The sequence below is a fragment of the Pimephales promelas genome, chromosome 2, assembly GCF_988280905.1.
Source record: "Pimephales promelas chromosome 2, fPimPro1.hap1.1, whole genome shotgun sequence".
In the NCBI taxonomy this organism is placed as follows: Eukaryota; Metazoa; Chordata; class Actinopteri; order Cypriniformes; family Leuciscidae; genus Pimephales; species Pimephales promelas.
This window is the reverse complement of record NC_142770.1, coordinates 7,103,317-7,119,083: the sequence shown is the minus strand read 5'-3', so window position 1 is coordinate 7,119,083 and position 15,767 is coordinate 7,103,317. Positions and strand designations below refer to the sequence as shown.

Genomic DNA, 15,767 nt, shown 5'->3' with positions numbered 1-15,767 from the left:
ATATTAATATTAATGTATTTATAAATGTGTATAAAAATATTTTTATAGATAAAAACAAGATTTTATTCAGTTTTATTTTAGTATTACATATTTTGTAATGTTTAAAAAAAAAAGGTTTATTTTAGCCTGTTTTATCCTTTAGCCAAATTTTCAAAATACTAAGAATCTTAATGTTATATTTATTTTAAACCATTTTGAATGCTTATTGGGCCAATTATTTGAACTTCAAAATATCTTTATTTAAAAAAAAAACTTAAATTAATACATATTATTATTTTAAAATAAATATATTAGGGCTGTGCAAAGATTAATTGCATCCAAAATAAAAGTTTGTGTTTACATAATATATGTGTGTGTGCTGTGTATGATTATTTTGTATATATAAATACATATGCATGCATGTATATATTTAAGAATTTTTAAATACTGTGTGTATGTATATATATATATATATATATATAAGAATAATATAATATAACATTTAAAATAAATAAAAAATATAAATCGGACCACAGAATATAAAAATAAATGGTTTGTAATTATTCTATTTTTGTATAACGAATAATAATGAATCCAAATACACAAATATTTTTTAATAAAAAATATTTGTGTGTGTATGTATATATATATATATATATATATAATCTATATTATATATAAATGTGAATATTTTATATATATGAAAATACATTTTCTTAAATATATACATGCATGTGTGTGTATTTATATATACAAAATAATCATACACGGCACACACAAATATATCATGTAAACACAAACTTTTATTTTGGATCCGATTAATCGCAATTAATCATTGCACAGTCCTAATATATATATATATATATATAATATATATATATATATAGATAGATAGATAGATAGATAGATAGATATAGATATAGATTATTTGACCAAAAAAAGGCAAAATAAATCCAAATATTTATAGAATAATAGTCATTTTATATATTTATAAAAAAAATAAAAAAAATTAAACATATTTAGAAATTGAGCATCATTATACAAAACTGTTTTCTGATTGCCATGATTGACCAATTAGAGTCAAGCATTTCAGATAGCCGAATAAGTAGTTTGTTTTTGCACACAGTAGTATGTATCTAAATAGCAGGATGTGTGAAATGAAATCGTGTGAAGTTTCATGCACATATAAAGCATGTTCTGTTCCTCAGACAATATCGCGGCGGAGCTGGAGACCAGTCTGGGTCAGCTGGAGGAGATCACGGGTTACCTGAGCATCCGCAGAGCCTACGCTCTCGTCTCCCTGTCCTTCTTCCGCAAGCTGCGTGTTATTCGCGGGGAAGCGCTGGAAGCCGGGTATGTGAGACATCACTGCTGAGTTACAAGTGACTGTCATTTGTAGTGATTGATTTTTTTTTAAATGCCAATGTCTTGTTCTCAGCGCTGTCAAAATAAAAGTCCTGCTCACTGTCAAAATAAACATCGCCCAAACAAAAAAAAACATACCGATAATTGAAAAAAAAAAAACGCTGGACGACTACTAGATATTTGTGTACCGTCATTGTTTCTAGGAACTTTTCGTTCTACGCCATGGACAACCAGAACATGCGGCAACTGTGGGACTGGTCCAAACACAACCTCACCATCCTCAACGGCAGGATGTTCTTCCTCCACAACACCAAACTCTGCAAGTCTGAGATCCTCCGAATGGAAGAGGTGACCGGGACCAAGGACAGGATCCCTAAAAACGAGATCAGCATCCCAGCTTATGGAGACCAGGCCTTCTGTAAGACCCACAGTGCTTTTGGTTTCACTGGAGCTTGAGCTTTATGTCAAACCAGACCTCATATCGAACCTCTCTTACAGGTGAAAACCAAGTTCTGAAATTTACACAAATCCGCACATCCCACAACAAGATCCTCATCAGGTGGGAGCCGTTCTGGCCCTCAGACTTCAGAGACCTGCTGGGATTCATGGTCTTCTATAAGGAAGCGTGAGTTTTTTTGTTATACTTCACTATCGGGATATTGCCTTGATCTGACCCAAATGAAGCCTGAAATCTGAACCACCATGTTGTTCCTGGACTCCTGAACTGAATAACTGTCATTATAGTTTTGAAAATGTCACACATTTATTTTTGATTGAGGTTGTATTTAGATTTTCAGTTTGGTTGAAATTGTTACTTTTATGCATAGAATTATTTTGTGTTTATGTCTGGGATATGACCAAGTTTTGTTTTTATTTACTTATAAAGTTTACAAAAGTATTATTAAAATACAATTTCAATTTAGCTTTATTAGCATGACTGTGTAACACAATGTTGCCAAAGCATCAACGTATTATATATAAATAATAGAACAAATAAATTTAATAAAACAAAAAAAATTTGTTTAATAAATTCTATAAAACAATTCTATGAATAAATACTATTTATATATCATTTATTTAACTGTTATTAATTAATACAAATTATATTTTATGTCATACTCGTTTTTACACATTTTTTAAAATGCTTTGAACTTGAAAGTGTTAATTATTTTATTTTAAAAATAAAAATATTCATTATTATTAGGGCTGTGCAAAAATTAATTGCGATTAATCGAATCCAAAATAAAAGTCTGTGTTTACATAAAATATTTGTGTGTGCTGTGTATGATTATTTTGTATATATAAATACACACACATGCATGTATAAATTTAAGAAAATGATTTATTCATATATAAAATATTTATATAATATAGATTTTGTATAGAATTTAAGCGCAAATAATTCTTAAATATATACATGCATGCATATGTATTTACATATACAAAATAATTATACACAGCACACACAAATATATTATGTAAACACAAACTTTTATTTTGGATGCGATTAATCGCAATTAATTTTTGCACAGCCCTAATTATTATTAGTGATTAGAATTTGCTAATAAAAATGTTACTTCTGTAAAACATTGAAATTGCTATTTATTTATTTTTTTAGAATTGGCTAATAAAATTCATTATTATATATTTTATTATGCTTAATAATTATTACTAAACACATTTTAATTATAATTGTGATTACTTGGTAAAATATATAACTAAATATTATAAAAAAATACATCTTAATTTATTAATCTTGAGTGAATTGCTTTAACCATTGAAAGAATGTAAAACCTAACTATTTAACACTTGATAAAAGTAATAATTAAATAATAATGAATTAATGCACTTAATTGCTTTTTTGTGTATTTCATTATAATTAGTTAATACTAATGTTAAAAGTATTTTTTTCTTAAAACATTATTATATTTAACAGTAATTGGTTCCAAGTGCTGTGTATATAAATGACATCATCTATGAAAGCATGAGAACATATCGTCTCTCGTCCCATTCAGTCCCTATAGGAACGTGACTGAATATGACGGACAGGACGCCTGTGGCTCGAACAGTTGGGCGATCGCTGACGTGGAGCCCCCGCAGCGCGTCACCGAGGGCAACCAGATAGAGCCGGGTCACCTCATCATGCCTCTGAAGCCCTGGACCCAGTACGCCGTCATGGTCAAAACCCAACTCGCCGCCTCTGAAGACCACCAGGTCCGCGGGGCCAAGAGCGAGATCATCTACATCCGCACCAACGCCACGCGTAAGTTATCGCAGCCGAGGACGTGGAGGTTCTTCTCATTATTTTGATTCTTAAGCAACAGCAAGCAATACGATGTGCACACAAATATACATGTAATTGTAATAAATATCTAACTAGAATAATTGAAGGATTTGGAGGGGTGTCCCAATACTTTTATATACATCCATAAATATGTTACAAATGCATATTGATTTTCTTCAAATGACTATTTTTATACTTACAATTTGAATGTAAATTCATTTGAAATTGCAATGTGTGTGTGTATGTACGCAACAGTTTCTTCTCAGTCCATCAACCCTGTAGCGTGATGTGAATGAACTGACTCGTGAAGGCTTGTCATCTGAGAAGCGAAAGCTGAAGCTGCTCTGTTTCTAATGTGTAACAGGACCCTCAGTCCCACTGGACCCCTTTTCCTGGTCCAACTCCTCCACGCAGATCATTCTGAAGTGGAAGCCGCCCTCCGATCCCAACGGAAACATCACCCACTACATCGTCTACTGCCAGAAGCAGAACGAGGACATCACGCACTACAAGTTCGACTACTGCCAGCAAGGTAGATCGCCAGTATGTTTGTGTTCCTTCAAGCGGCGAGCCATGGATCCGCCTGTACCGTCAGACGTCCAATTGCTCATTAAGTTCTTTGTGTCCACTATACAGGCATGAAAGTGCCGTCCCTTATGCCTACACACCATCACATCGAAGAAGACCAGAAGGGGAACCAAACGGAGGTGCCCGACAAGAAGGGGCGCAACTGCGCCTGCCCCAAAACAGAGACGCAGTTGAAGAAAGAGGCAGAAGAGTCTGAATTCCGCAAGACCTTTGAGAACTACCTCCACAATGAAGTGTTTGAACCCAGGTACACAACACGACTAGGATTTATGCGTTTAGAACGGTCCTGGCATCAGCAGTCATTCCCTTGTAAATTACATTTTCACGTACACATAAAAATACACAGTACATAGGTCACGTGTGTCAGCAGAATACTGATAAATTGCTCATTATTTTAATGTTATGACGGGTAACTCAGACTGATAACTTTTATATAATAATATTATACAAGAATATATTATAAGTATTATATAATAATATTATACAAGAATATATTCTAATATTAAAGTATCAGTGAAAAAAATCAGTTTTAAATTTAGCGTTATTTTAATGACTCTCTATCTATCTATCTATCTACATATATATATATATATAAATACACACAATATATAGTTATTTTATAACATGATGCTGGTTTTATCTTTTTATAATCATCTTTATTATCAGCTATTTAATATTTTAATATAATATTTTAATATTAAATCATATTTTAAATTTTTTATATAATATTAATATTTAATTATTTAATGTTATTTTTTTTAACTGGATACTATAATTAACAGTTTAATTTATGTGATATTTATAATTTATTGCAGCTTTATTTCAAATAAGAAAAAATATTAATAGTTAATACTTTTAATTCTGTTTTTTATCAGCTATTTAATAATTTATCAGCTATTTATTTAATATTTACTATTTGTATTCTTAATACAATTATATTATAATTTCAATGAATAGATTTTTTTCAACCTGTATTAAATGTGTTTATTACAATTAATTACTATTTTATATGTAGTTAAACGCAGATGACTGCGCAATTGCTCCCATTTGTAACCGTTTTGGAAGCCAACTTTATTGCAGAAACACAAAGCATGATACGCTCTATCCATCTGCCACATTGGTCACTCTGTACACGGTACACCTTGTGCATTTCCTCTCTGAAGCGATTAATGGTTCCTGTCCATTCTTCCTTGTAAGCACCATCCCGTAGGACATATACATTTCGTATGTGCCAGTCTGGAAAGCAGCCATTAAGACCTGGTGTCTTGCTGTGGGTTAATCCCATGAATAGATCGCTGTGGTATCAAATGGCAATATTACTGTTCTATAGCGCCATCTACTTTTTTATAGCCACATTGCAGCTTATTCTGCCCAAGAAATGCCCATTTAGACAGCAAGTGACCATTTGACCACGTAAATTACTGATTTTACAATAAATATTGGCAGTACTATTTATTTTTTAAAGCTGGCCAGAAAACACAACTAACCAGCATTAGAGCTAAAACAATTAGGATGTTTGTTTAGGTCTGTTCGCTCTGACTGAAACTCATTTTTCCCTGTCAACCCCGTAGGCCCCACCGACGGCGCCGCTCAGTGGGCGTAGCCAATGCTACGTTGCCGAATTTTGCGATTACACCATCCAGCCTGCCCAACTTTGCCACCACTTCAATCCCAGAGGAGGACAAGAGCCGGAAGATGGTGTTCAAAGCCAGCTCCAAAGAGTCCACGGTCATCTCCGGCCTGCTCCACTTCACCAGCTACCAGATCGAGATCCAGGCCTGCAACCACCCCACAGACCAGAACCGCTGCAGCATGCCTACATACGTCCACGCCCGCACACTGCCTGAACGTAAGCCCACCGGACCGCCTTTCACATAATACAGGATACAGAAAGCTTTGGATTCATGTTGTAATGTGTCGCCTTCCCGTCTGTGTTCCTAGTAAAATCGGACAACATTGTCGGGCCAGTGACTCATGAGTTTATTCCTGACGAACCGGAATTCGTCTCCATCAAATGGCAGGAACCGAGAGCACCCAACGGCTTGATCATACTATATGAAGTCAAGTTCCTGAGGATGTCAGATAGCTATGTAGGTGTTTAATTAATTCTAAAGAAAGTCAATATTTCTATGATTCAAAATATACATATACAACATTGATGAGAATAATATTTTAGAATAACTTATATTTATACCACAAAAAAAAAAAAATTGCTCAAGCACATGACAAGGCTTAATGTCAAGCCCTGTGTGTGTGTGTGTGTATATATATATATATATATATATGTATATGTACACACACATACATGCGTGCATAAATATGGTATATTAAATACATATTTTTTATATAATGACATGTTATATATATATATATATATAATTTGATATAATTTTATGCCTTTGCTTAATTTTTTCTTTTTAATTTCTTGTCCCTTAGGAGGATCAAATCTGTGTGTCCAGAATCGCTTATGAGAAAATTCATGGGTGTCGATTAAGAGTAGTGCTTCCTGGGAATTACAGTGTGAGAGTCCGCGCCACCTCGCTGGCCGGCAACGGTTCCTGGACGGAGCCTGTGTACTTTTCTGTTCAAGACAGTAAGCTTTAGAGTGTTTATATTTTTTTCCTGTTCATTTGTCCACTATAGTCTCTAATATACATGTTTTTGCAGGGGAAATGAACATGAAAATCATCATTGGCCCAGTTATCTGCTTCATTGTACTGTTGTTTCTGGCCAGTACAGTCTTTGTTGTCCTTAAGAAGAAGTATGTATAAGACACTCTTACGTTAAGCCCTTATTTGTCATATAGACAGTGCTCTCATGTATAATGTTTTTTTTTTTCTCCCAGACAAACTGAAGGACCGACTGGCCCATTAATTGCTTCCTCGAACCCAGAATATTTAAGTGCAAATGATGGTAAGATAGAATTTTAGATTTAACCCAATTAATAAAATCGATAATTAAAAGATTGTCAACAAATGATAAATGTGTGCTTATTCTTACATTTTTATAGCCTTTAATTTTACATTTCACGCACAGCAAGACTAAAAGCTTGGAAATAAAGTTTGGAAATTTTTTCAAATCAGTCAAAGAAATAACCAACTGACTAATTAGAATAGTTGTTATATGCAGCAATAGCTTTCTTTTTTGGTAAGCAAAACAAAATATAACACAGGAATTAAAATTTTGCTTCAATTAATTGAAGAAATAAACTAAACATCAAAAATAGTTGGGATTATCAGATCAAATGCGTCCACCTCTGCTTTGTGATAGTAATACTGAGTTTGTATGTTCGCAGTTTACATCCCAGACGAATGGGAAGTGCCTCGGGAGAAGATCAACGTTTTTAAAGAGCTCGGTCAGGGATCGTTCGGAATGGTGTACGAAGGCATCGCTAAAGACATAGTGAAGGGCGAGCCGGAGACGCGAGTGGCCGTAAAAACCGTCAACGAGTCTGCAAGTCTGCGCGAGAGGATCGAGTTCCTCAACGAGGCTTCAGTTATGAAAGCATTTAGCTGCCATCATGTGGTGAGTGTGGATGTCCTTGAACCGGAATAATCCAGGCGAAAACAACCTTGTCTAAATGTCTGACGTGTTCTCCTAGGTCCGCTTGCTCGGTGTGGTATCTAAGGGGCAACCATCGTTGGTCGTCATGGAATTGATGACGCACGGAGATTTGAAAAGCTACCTGCGTAGCCTGAGACCTGATTCTGAAGTAAGACTTCCTGTTTCTGTTGTATCCCCAATTGTCATATCCCGGACGAGCCCCCAATTTTGTTAACCCTCACTGAGGGCATTATAACAGTAAAGTTATTTTAAATGTTGCCATTTTGATGCTAAATAACCCAGTTTCCCTTCAGCTTCAATGGCTTGATGAGTCCACAAGACATCACAAACAATTATTAAAAGTATTCCTTGTTTTGTTTTGTTGTTACAGAATAACCCAGGCCGTCCGCCACCAACCCTGAAGGAGATTATCCAAATGGCAGCGGAGATAGCAGACGGTATGGCATACCTCAATGCTAAAAAGTTTGTCCACAGAGACCTCGCTGCCAGAAACTGCATGGTGGCTGAAGATTACACTGTGAAAATTGGAGGTAAGCAGACCAGAATTGAGCATATTCAGGGTCAAACATGAGGTTCAAAGGGTAAAAGATCCTGATTTTGGTTTTTATTGCAGATTTTGGAATGACACGGGATATCTATGAGACTGATTATTATCGCAAGGGCGGGAAAGGCTTGCTGCCCGTCAGATGGATGGCGCCTGAATCTCTAAAAGATGGCGTTTTCACCGCTCACTCTGACTGCTGGTGGGTATTTCTTTGGGTTTTGGGGATTTGGGGAACACCTGCAAGCAACTAGTCAAGAAATTCCTTGCTGATCCTGTTGGGCTTTCCATTTCTGTTCCTGGAGTGCCACTATCCTCCGAGTTTAGTGCCGATCCCAATTTAACATACCTAAACCATCGAATTAATGTCTTTGAGATTACTAGAAACTCCCAGGCAAGGGTGTCGGAGCCAGGATTGAGATAAGTCTGCTAGACACGGTCCCTCCAAGAGTAGGATTGGACACTCCTGGGTTAGGGGACAGAGGTTCCAGCTAAATGAAAGGAAATGTGATCAGTCCCAGCTTATTGAGTTTGCAGTACTGTAATTAAAAGTCTGTCCACTTTCAGGTCTTTTGGAGTGGTATTATGGGAGATCAGCACGCTTGCCGAGCAGCCTTACCAGGGACTGTCCAACGAGCAAGTGCTCAAGTTTGTCATGGATGGGGGATACCTGGACAGACCGGAGAACTGCCTGGAGAGAATGTAAGTACCGACACTTTGGAGAAAACTTTGCTGAAAAGACCATGTTAGACCATCATGATATTTTGCTGGTTTACCCTAAGTATTCATTCCCAGGGTTAGGGATCGGGGGTGGAGATGGGTAGGATTAGGGGTGGGGTTAGGGATCAGGGGGCGGAGATGGGTAGGTTTAGGTATATGTAAGGTGGGAGTAGTTGGATCCAGATCTAAGGGGTGGAGTTGGGTAGGATCAGGGTTGGAGATGGATAGGATTAGGGGTGGGGTTAGGGATGGGGGGGCGGATTTGGGTAGGATTAGGGGTGGGGTTAGGGATCGGGGGCGGAGATGGATAGGATTAGGGGTGGGGTTAGGGATGGGGGGGTGGATTTGAGTAGGATTAGGGGTGGGGTTAGGGATCGGGGGCGGAGATGGATAGGTTTAGGTATATGTGAGGTGGGAGGAGTTGGATCTGGATCCAACTCCTCCCCCTTGATTTCATGTTCTGCAGTGAGGACCATCTTGGTTTTTTTTTTTGGTGTTTTCAATTAATTTTGATTGGTTACAGCATCTAATTATTCTTTGATTAAATCGAACCGTTTGACAAAAGATGCTGCATACATCTAATAAGCTTAGGAAAAAATGCCCTTATAAAAGATGAGAATTCCCTTAAAATCAGTTCAAGGGGGCAAATATTGCCTCATTGTGGAAAACTTAATCACCGCTTTGAACACTTTCAGCAAGTTTAAAGCAGCCAAGGTCAAAAACACTACAAAATATTTTAATAATTCACACCCATCAAGGAGACATGAGGCTTGGAGATGGAGATTTAAGTAGTAAGATTGTCTTCTCTCTCTCTAACTCTTCTCCCAGACACAGCCTCATGCAGATGTGTTGGCAGTACAACCCGAAGATGCGGCCCACCTTCCACGAGATCATCGAGATGATCAAGGAGGACCTGCATCCCACTTTCCATGAGGTCTCCTTCTTCTACAGCGAGGAGAACAAATTGCCTGAGAGCGAGGATTTCGATATGGACTTCGAGAACATGGAGAGCATACCACTGGACCCCTCATCCTATACCCAACGCGAGGAGAGCCTCAGTAGAGACAACGGCCCCTCGGTGGGCCTACGGGGCAATTACGAGGAGCACGTGCCCTATACGCATATGAACGGTGGAAAGAAAAACGGAAGAATTCTGTCTTTACCCAGATCTAGTCCGTCCTAACATTTGCCTCGGCTTTTCCTCTCTCGTTTTTTTTTTTTAATAAAAGTTTTTAAATGTGTTATTTTTGCAGAGGCCCTTAAAGATACACAGATCTCAGGTCTTTTTTGTTGTTGTCGTCGTTTCTGTCTCACGCTACACTAGTATGGTTACAACGAAAATGGACGTTTTATCATCCGGCACACCATACGCTTTCTGACACTTTTACACTTTTGCCAAGTTTCCAAGACAGTTTGGTTGGGCAAACTGTGAACATGACTAAATCAACCAGAAAAGCTGCTTCAGCTACATCACCTCAAAGTCCACTTCCTTTTCCCTGGATGCTTATTTCCTGTCTGTCTTTTTGTTTTGTTTTTGTAAGTGGAAATCTTTTGAGATAGTGGCCTTTTATTATGTGGCCTATAAAAAAAGAGAAGTGTCTATCAATGCTTGTGTTAATTTCTTTAGAACAATGACTTTACAGTGTGGAACTGTGGGATGGCTTATATTCTTTTAGAACAAACTTTTGTTTTCTAGAGGAATGAATTTTTATTTTGTCCTGGAGAATTCCTGAATTCACATAGATGATTTTCACATGGTTTTCTGGTGAATGAGGTTTAATTTATTTGCTTTTATTATTTTATTTTCTTCTGAGCTTTTTACTCCTGTGTCCTTTTTACCGGCTGAAGGATATTTAACAGTTACGAATTGGACAAAAGAGTTACTCAGACTGACCAATAGCTGCTGCTCTGATATAAAGTGGGTATTATAGGTATCAGTATTTTAAATATACTATCCACAACATCTGAACTTTTGTACATAATTCTAATGTCTTTTTCTAATGTCTTCAGCTTTGCTTATACAATATTTTTTTTTTTTTAAATAATATTTTTTTGTGAGCTGTTTTTTTTTATTTTATTTTAGTGTCTAACCAAAAACAATCGCATTAATTAACATGCAGGTCGACTCGCAGTGATATTCCAGTGTACAGAGGGGAGCATTTTTGGTTTAGTTTGAAATACCAAATATCAAAATGATCAAAAATTGTAATTTTGGGATCATTAACAATAATTATAGAATTAGTAAAAGTAATAATAATTATTAATATTATTTAATTAAAAAACACTCATTTGATTGCTCAACGGAACGGAATAAACGTTCGTATTTCCTGTCATAAATCGAATTGTTGTATATCCCTCAGTTTAAGTTTGGGTTTCCGAGTGATGTTATGGAGAATGCTTTTGGGAATGTTTTGGAGCGTCGTCTTCAGTGGGATATGAAAAGTAGTTTTTGGCTCGATTGGCCATTTACCTGATTTTTCAGTGTAAATGATGACAAAAAAAGATAACAAACGTGACTCCAGAGGGATACTGGGTCGTTTTTTGACAGTGGAAATATACTAATTCGACATGACAATATTTGAATCGGATCAATAAAGCATTCCTGTAAGTTGTCAGGCTCCGGTACCTGTTTAAGTATCCAAAAGTGAGTGTAGTTCTCGCACGTCGTCACATAACAGCGTTTACTCTGTAGTTCTGAGAAAGAGAAGTCATAGAAGACCAATGGGAAGGTAAGCTTCCTTCTCTCTGTCAGAATGATGCCGCTTTTTCCCGATGAACCCCTTAACGATGAAAAAAAGCAGTTAACCGTCATGGCCGACAGCTTTCGTATGCAGACGCTCAATTCCTCAACTTTGTGCCTTCTCCCATCGCCAGAGGCAAGAGAGATGGCATTTTTACTGCATCTTATTTGTCGTCATCAAAAATGTGCACATTTCACATATGTGCGTGTATATTTGTCTATGTATATTTATTTGCGGGTATTTGGGAGGGAAACGGCAGAACGAGGCTAAAATTAAAAAATTAGCCATTTCCTCACCATAATGCTCACGTTTTTTTTTTTTTTTTTTTTTTTTTTTTTTTTTACCGTAGCCTGATAGAAAAAAATGTTCCCTTTCTCGACCTTATTGGCTTTATTTTAGATGTACATTGCAGAATCAAAGACATCAAACTTACTTGTAGCTATTCATACTCTATTACAAAGAAAGTCAAAGTTGTTTTTTTTTTTCTGTAGCAGAGCAGATATTATTTTTTTCTAAATTACAAGACTACCATATCTTTACAAAGGCAACTGTTGATATTTTTATTTATTTAATGATTCTCATAATAATTTAAATCCCTGCTAGCTTTTATTACAATACTCTTAAGGCTTTTGTGTGTTTTTTTTTGTTTTTTGTTTTTTTTTTTTGTTTAAAGAGAGATACAGCTGGTGAGGTCGAGAACGCAGTGGGTTTACTAGCGCTAAAGTCTTTCTGTTGGTTGTTTGGACACAGTCTACCTCAGTATGTTGTTAGAAAATGTATTAGAGCCACATGCATCTCTCTTTAGTTGTTTGAATTTCTTTAACAAGTTTCGGTGCAGCGAACACCACGTCCACAATCCCTAATTCGACCACTAGGGGGGGTTCTCTCTCGCAATTACCAACGTAAAATGATTTCCCTTTGGCGATATTTTGATTTTGAAGAAAGCTTTGAACCCAAAGAATCCCTTTAAAGGGTTGCGTAATTCGTCGTTTTGAATTACGAAGAACCAGTTTAGTTGCGCAACAATGAGATTAAATTATCATTTAAAAAATGTAACCGTGGAGTATTACAAAGGTACAACGTAAAAAAAGATACTGTAGACCTAATTGTGTGGGGAAAAATAGCTAATATAGTACGGGACACCGTTTGGCTCTGTAACGCTAGGAGTTTTATATCGACTATTACATAAAGCACTTATTTGAATAATAGAAACTTTTTCTTTAAGCCACTTGTCGTTAGCTACGCCACGAACACTTTAGTCTGCAATTTTGTTTCTGCGATTCAAGCTAAATTTAACCTTTCAAGTCACTTCCTAAGAGTGGATGACTACTGAATCACAGTTTGTTGCGCAAAAAATGCCCTACTTTTTATACTATATTTTTTTTATTGGCTACGTAGCTACAGTGGGTGTTTAACCGTTTGTGGAAATAGCTTCTTTGCTCGCTGCGATATCTTACCGAACAAACTTTCTGATGCCCCCAAGTTCGTATATTTAAAAAAAAAATCGTTCACTGTTTATTTTTTGTTTGCTCCAAATGTGATTGTCTTTATCATTGTGTTTTTCTACTGTGAAAAAAAAATTCTATCAATGCCATAGTTAGTAAACACGGACTTCACCTCTGCCTCTCCTTACGCGTGCGTTCATAAATATTCTTGCGGACAATCCTATGTGCCATAGAAACTTTTTTTTTTCCTCAGGGAGATGTGAGAGTTGGGTTTCGTTTATCGGAGGAGCGTCAATTATCCACTGCTAGCTTAATCGTACGAGAAAAACTAAGGATGGACAACTGCAAAAACGATGCCTTTTGCGCATCTCTAAAGCGTTTAGCATATTTCGTTGCCTCTCCATTGTGTATCGGGGAACAAATTGAGCGCCCCCTGGTGGATCCGTAGTGCCTTGCACAAACCTAAGTATCCTCCAAGCCAAACCTGGCCAGCAAACTCCCTGGACCGGATTGTTTTTCACCCAACATCCTCAAAATACTGGAGCCTATTGTACAGATCTCTAGACGTATAGGTACACAGGTTAGCACATCTTTGGCTCAATGCTTGGCTCGGTTTTACTGTATTGGTATATGTGAATGATATTCTTTTCTTTTTATTTTGAATTAAGCTGAACTCGTCTCTTCTTGGAAATGCTACGGCTTGTTTTGTGCGCTTGACAAACTGCCCAACGTCGTACGATAGATTCACCAAACAACAACTTTGGCAGCTCCCAGTGTAAATCTAAATTAAGAGACTATAATTTTGATAATTACATTTTCACATCAACCCAAATGCGGTTTTCTACAGCAAGCTAGAAGAGCGAAACAGGTCGAGCGCAAGGCATTGTATGTATTTTATTGTTTTTAAAAGGAAAAAAGTATTACATGTAGAGATATTACGTTCTATTTTTTTAGTCAAAATAGGGAGGGCGAATTCAATAACTTTTTTGACTGACTGTAAACTTTTACTATTCATGTACATTACGGAATTAACCTTATCAATGTATATAGCTTTCTTTTCAATGAAAGTGTGATGTCTTTTGTTCATGGCATTACACTGTGATTCAGAGATATAAACGACATCGATTTTACTCTCCAAGCTGATCGGATGACCATCCCGTTCAGGCTTTGGCCTCCAATGTTCTTCTTTGTACGACGTTGCATTGTTGTTTAATTCTTTTATTTCATGTACAACTACTTGTTTGCCATCCGAGAAATGATTGCATATCCTTTGTCAGCATTTTGTATTTGTAAATTGTTACCCTTTTCCTTGTACTATACGGAAAATTCCTCTACATGGCGATTCATAAAGGTGAGGTGACCGTTTGAATAAACAATTGTTTTTCAATGTGAAAAACTGGAAAAGACCACTGCAGACTTTATTATAAGCTACAATCGTGCACAAATCAACGTATGATTGATATCTGAAACGATTGACAACTTCCACAGATTACAGTGAGCAAATCCGGATTGAAATGAATTGGCCCCAGTTACATCAGCAAGTCAAGTTTTGTTAATATTGAATGTGTTAAATGTTTATTTCTTATGTAAATGTGACATCTTTTGGGGCTTATATATAACAGACGGATAGTTTTTCAAATGGCTTGTTTAAACATTAAATGATCAGAAAGTGATGTGTATTTTGTTTCTTCTGTTGTCCTGTAAAAAATGTTCATCATTTTGTTTGTTTCATTTATCCCCGCTGTTCCTCGTTTCCTTTTGTTTGTTTTCTGTGTGCACATAGACGATCCCCACAGCTGTTTTGATTTCCCAGTCCTGTCATTCATCTGTATTGTAGTTTCACCTGTAAATGTTATTTAATCATCAACACACACTTTCCCCACAAAACTTTCCCTTCGCTGGTTGAAATTGTGCCATTTACGTTGCGGTACGCGAGCGTATGGAAAACCACCGTCACTTATTCAAACAAAACAATTAATTCGTCTGACCAGGATCAAACTGTGCCATGATTAACTAGTACGGATCGACAGTTTTAGTTTTTCCAGGAGAGCCAAGCAGTGACGTGTACAGTAAATGTTGGAATGAAATGAAAATGAATCTTGCTGTGTGTAAATTATTCAACAATTAACTGTTTATATGAAATTTATGAATTAAAAATTATTGGGAAAAATGGCTCTCCGTTGTGTCTGTTGTTCCCAAGATGATGATCAGTGTTATTATTACAGTAGCCTACATGTTCAATTGAATTCACTTTCATTAAATGGAAAAGCAACCAAGATCAAAATTTCTCCTTTTATGTTCCACAGAAGACAGAAAATCATACAGGTTTGGAACGACGTAAGGGTGAGTAAATTATTTTAACTCTTTAGTGCTACTTGCGTGGCCGTCAAAAATAATTTTTTGTCATTTTTTTTTTTACTTCATGAAATGAATGTACTATATTTTGGGTTTTATTTAAAGCTGCAGTCCGTAGTTTTTCCTATTTGTCGCCATCTCTGTTCGAAATCTGCAATTGCAGTTATTCGCAGAATTATCAACTT

The 15,767-nt window shown here is 36.4% G+C and overlaps 1 protein-coding gene across 1 annotated transcript in view; it reads left to right on the top strand.

Annotated features, from left to right (window-relative positions):
• insrb (insulin receptor b) overlaps window positions 1-15,401 on the top strand; it is an 89,734-nt gene extending 74,333 nt beyond the window's left edge. The window contains exons 5-21 of the mRNA XM_089134140.1: window positions 1,188-1,332; window positions 1,548-1,762; window positions 1,843-1,969; window positions 3,360-3,607; window positions 3,993-4,160; window positions 4,265-4,463; window positions 5,788-6,065; window positions 6,158-6,306; window positions 6,653-6,809; window positions 6,884-6,977; window positions 7,062-7,129; window positions 7,512-7,741; window positions 7,818-7,928; window positions 8,151-8,310; window positions 8,394-8,523; window positions 8,889-9,023; window positions 9,870-15,401. Coding sequence (XP_088990266.1) covers window positions 1,188-1,332; window positions 1,548-1,762; window positions 1,843-1,969; window positions 3,360-3,607; window positions 3,993-4,160; window positions 4,265-4,463; window positions 5,788-6,065; window positions 6,158-6,306; window positions 6,653-6,809; window positions 6,884-6,977; window positions 7,062-7,129; window positions 7,512-7,741; window positions 7,818-7,928; window positions 8,151-8,310; window positions 8,394-8,523; window positions 8,889-9,023; window positions 9,870-10,224 — 2,969 coding nt within the window. The 3' untranslated portion in view covers window positions 10,225-15,401. The remainder of the gene's footprint in view (window positions 1-1,187; window positions 1,333-1,547; window positions 1,763-1,842; window positions 1,970-3,359; window positions 3,608-3,992; window positions 4,161-4,264; window positions 4,464-5,787; window positions 6,066-6,157; window positions 6,307-6,652; window positions 6,810-6,883; window positions 6,978-7,061; window positions 7,130-7,511; window positions 7,742-7,817; window positions 7,929-8,150; window positions 8,311-8,393; window positions 8,524-8,888; window positions 9,024-9,869) is intronic.
• Window positions 15,402-15,767: the final 366 nt, after the last annotated feature.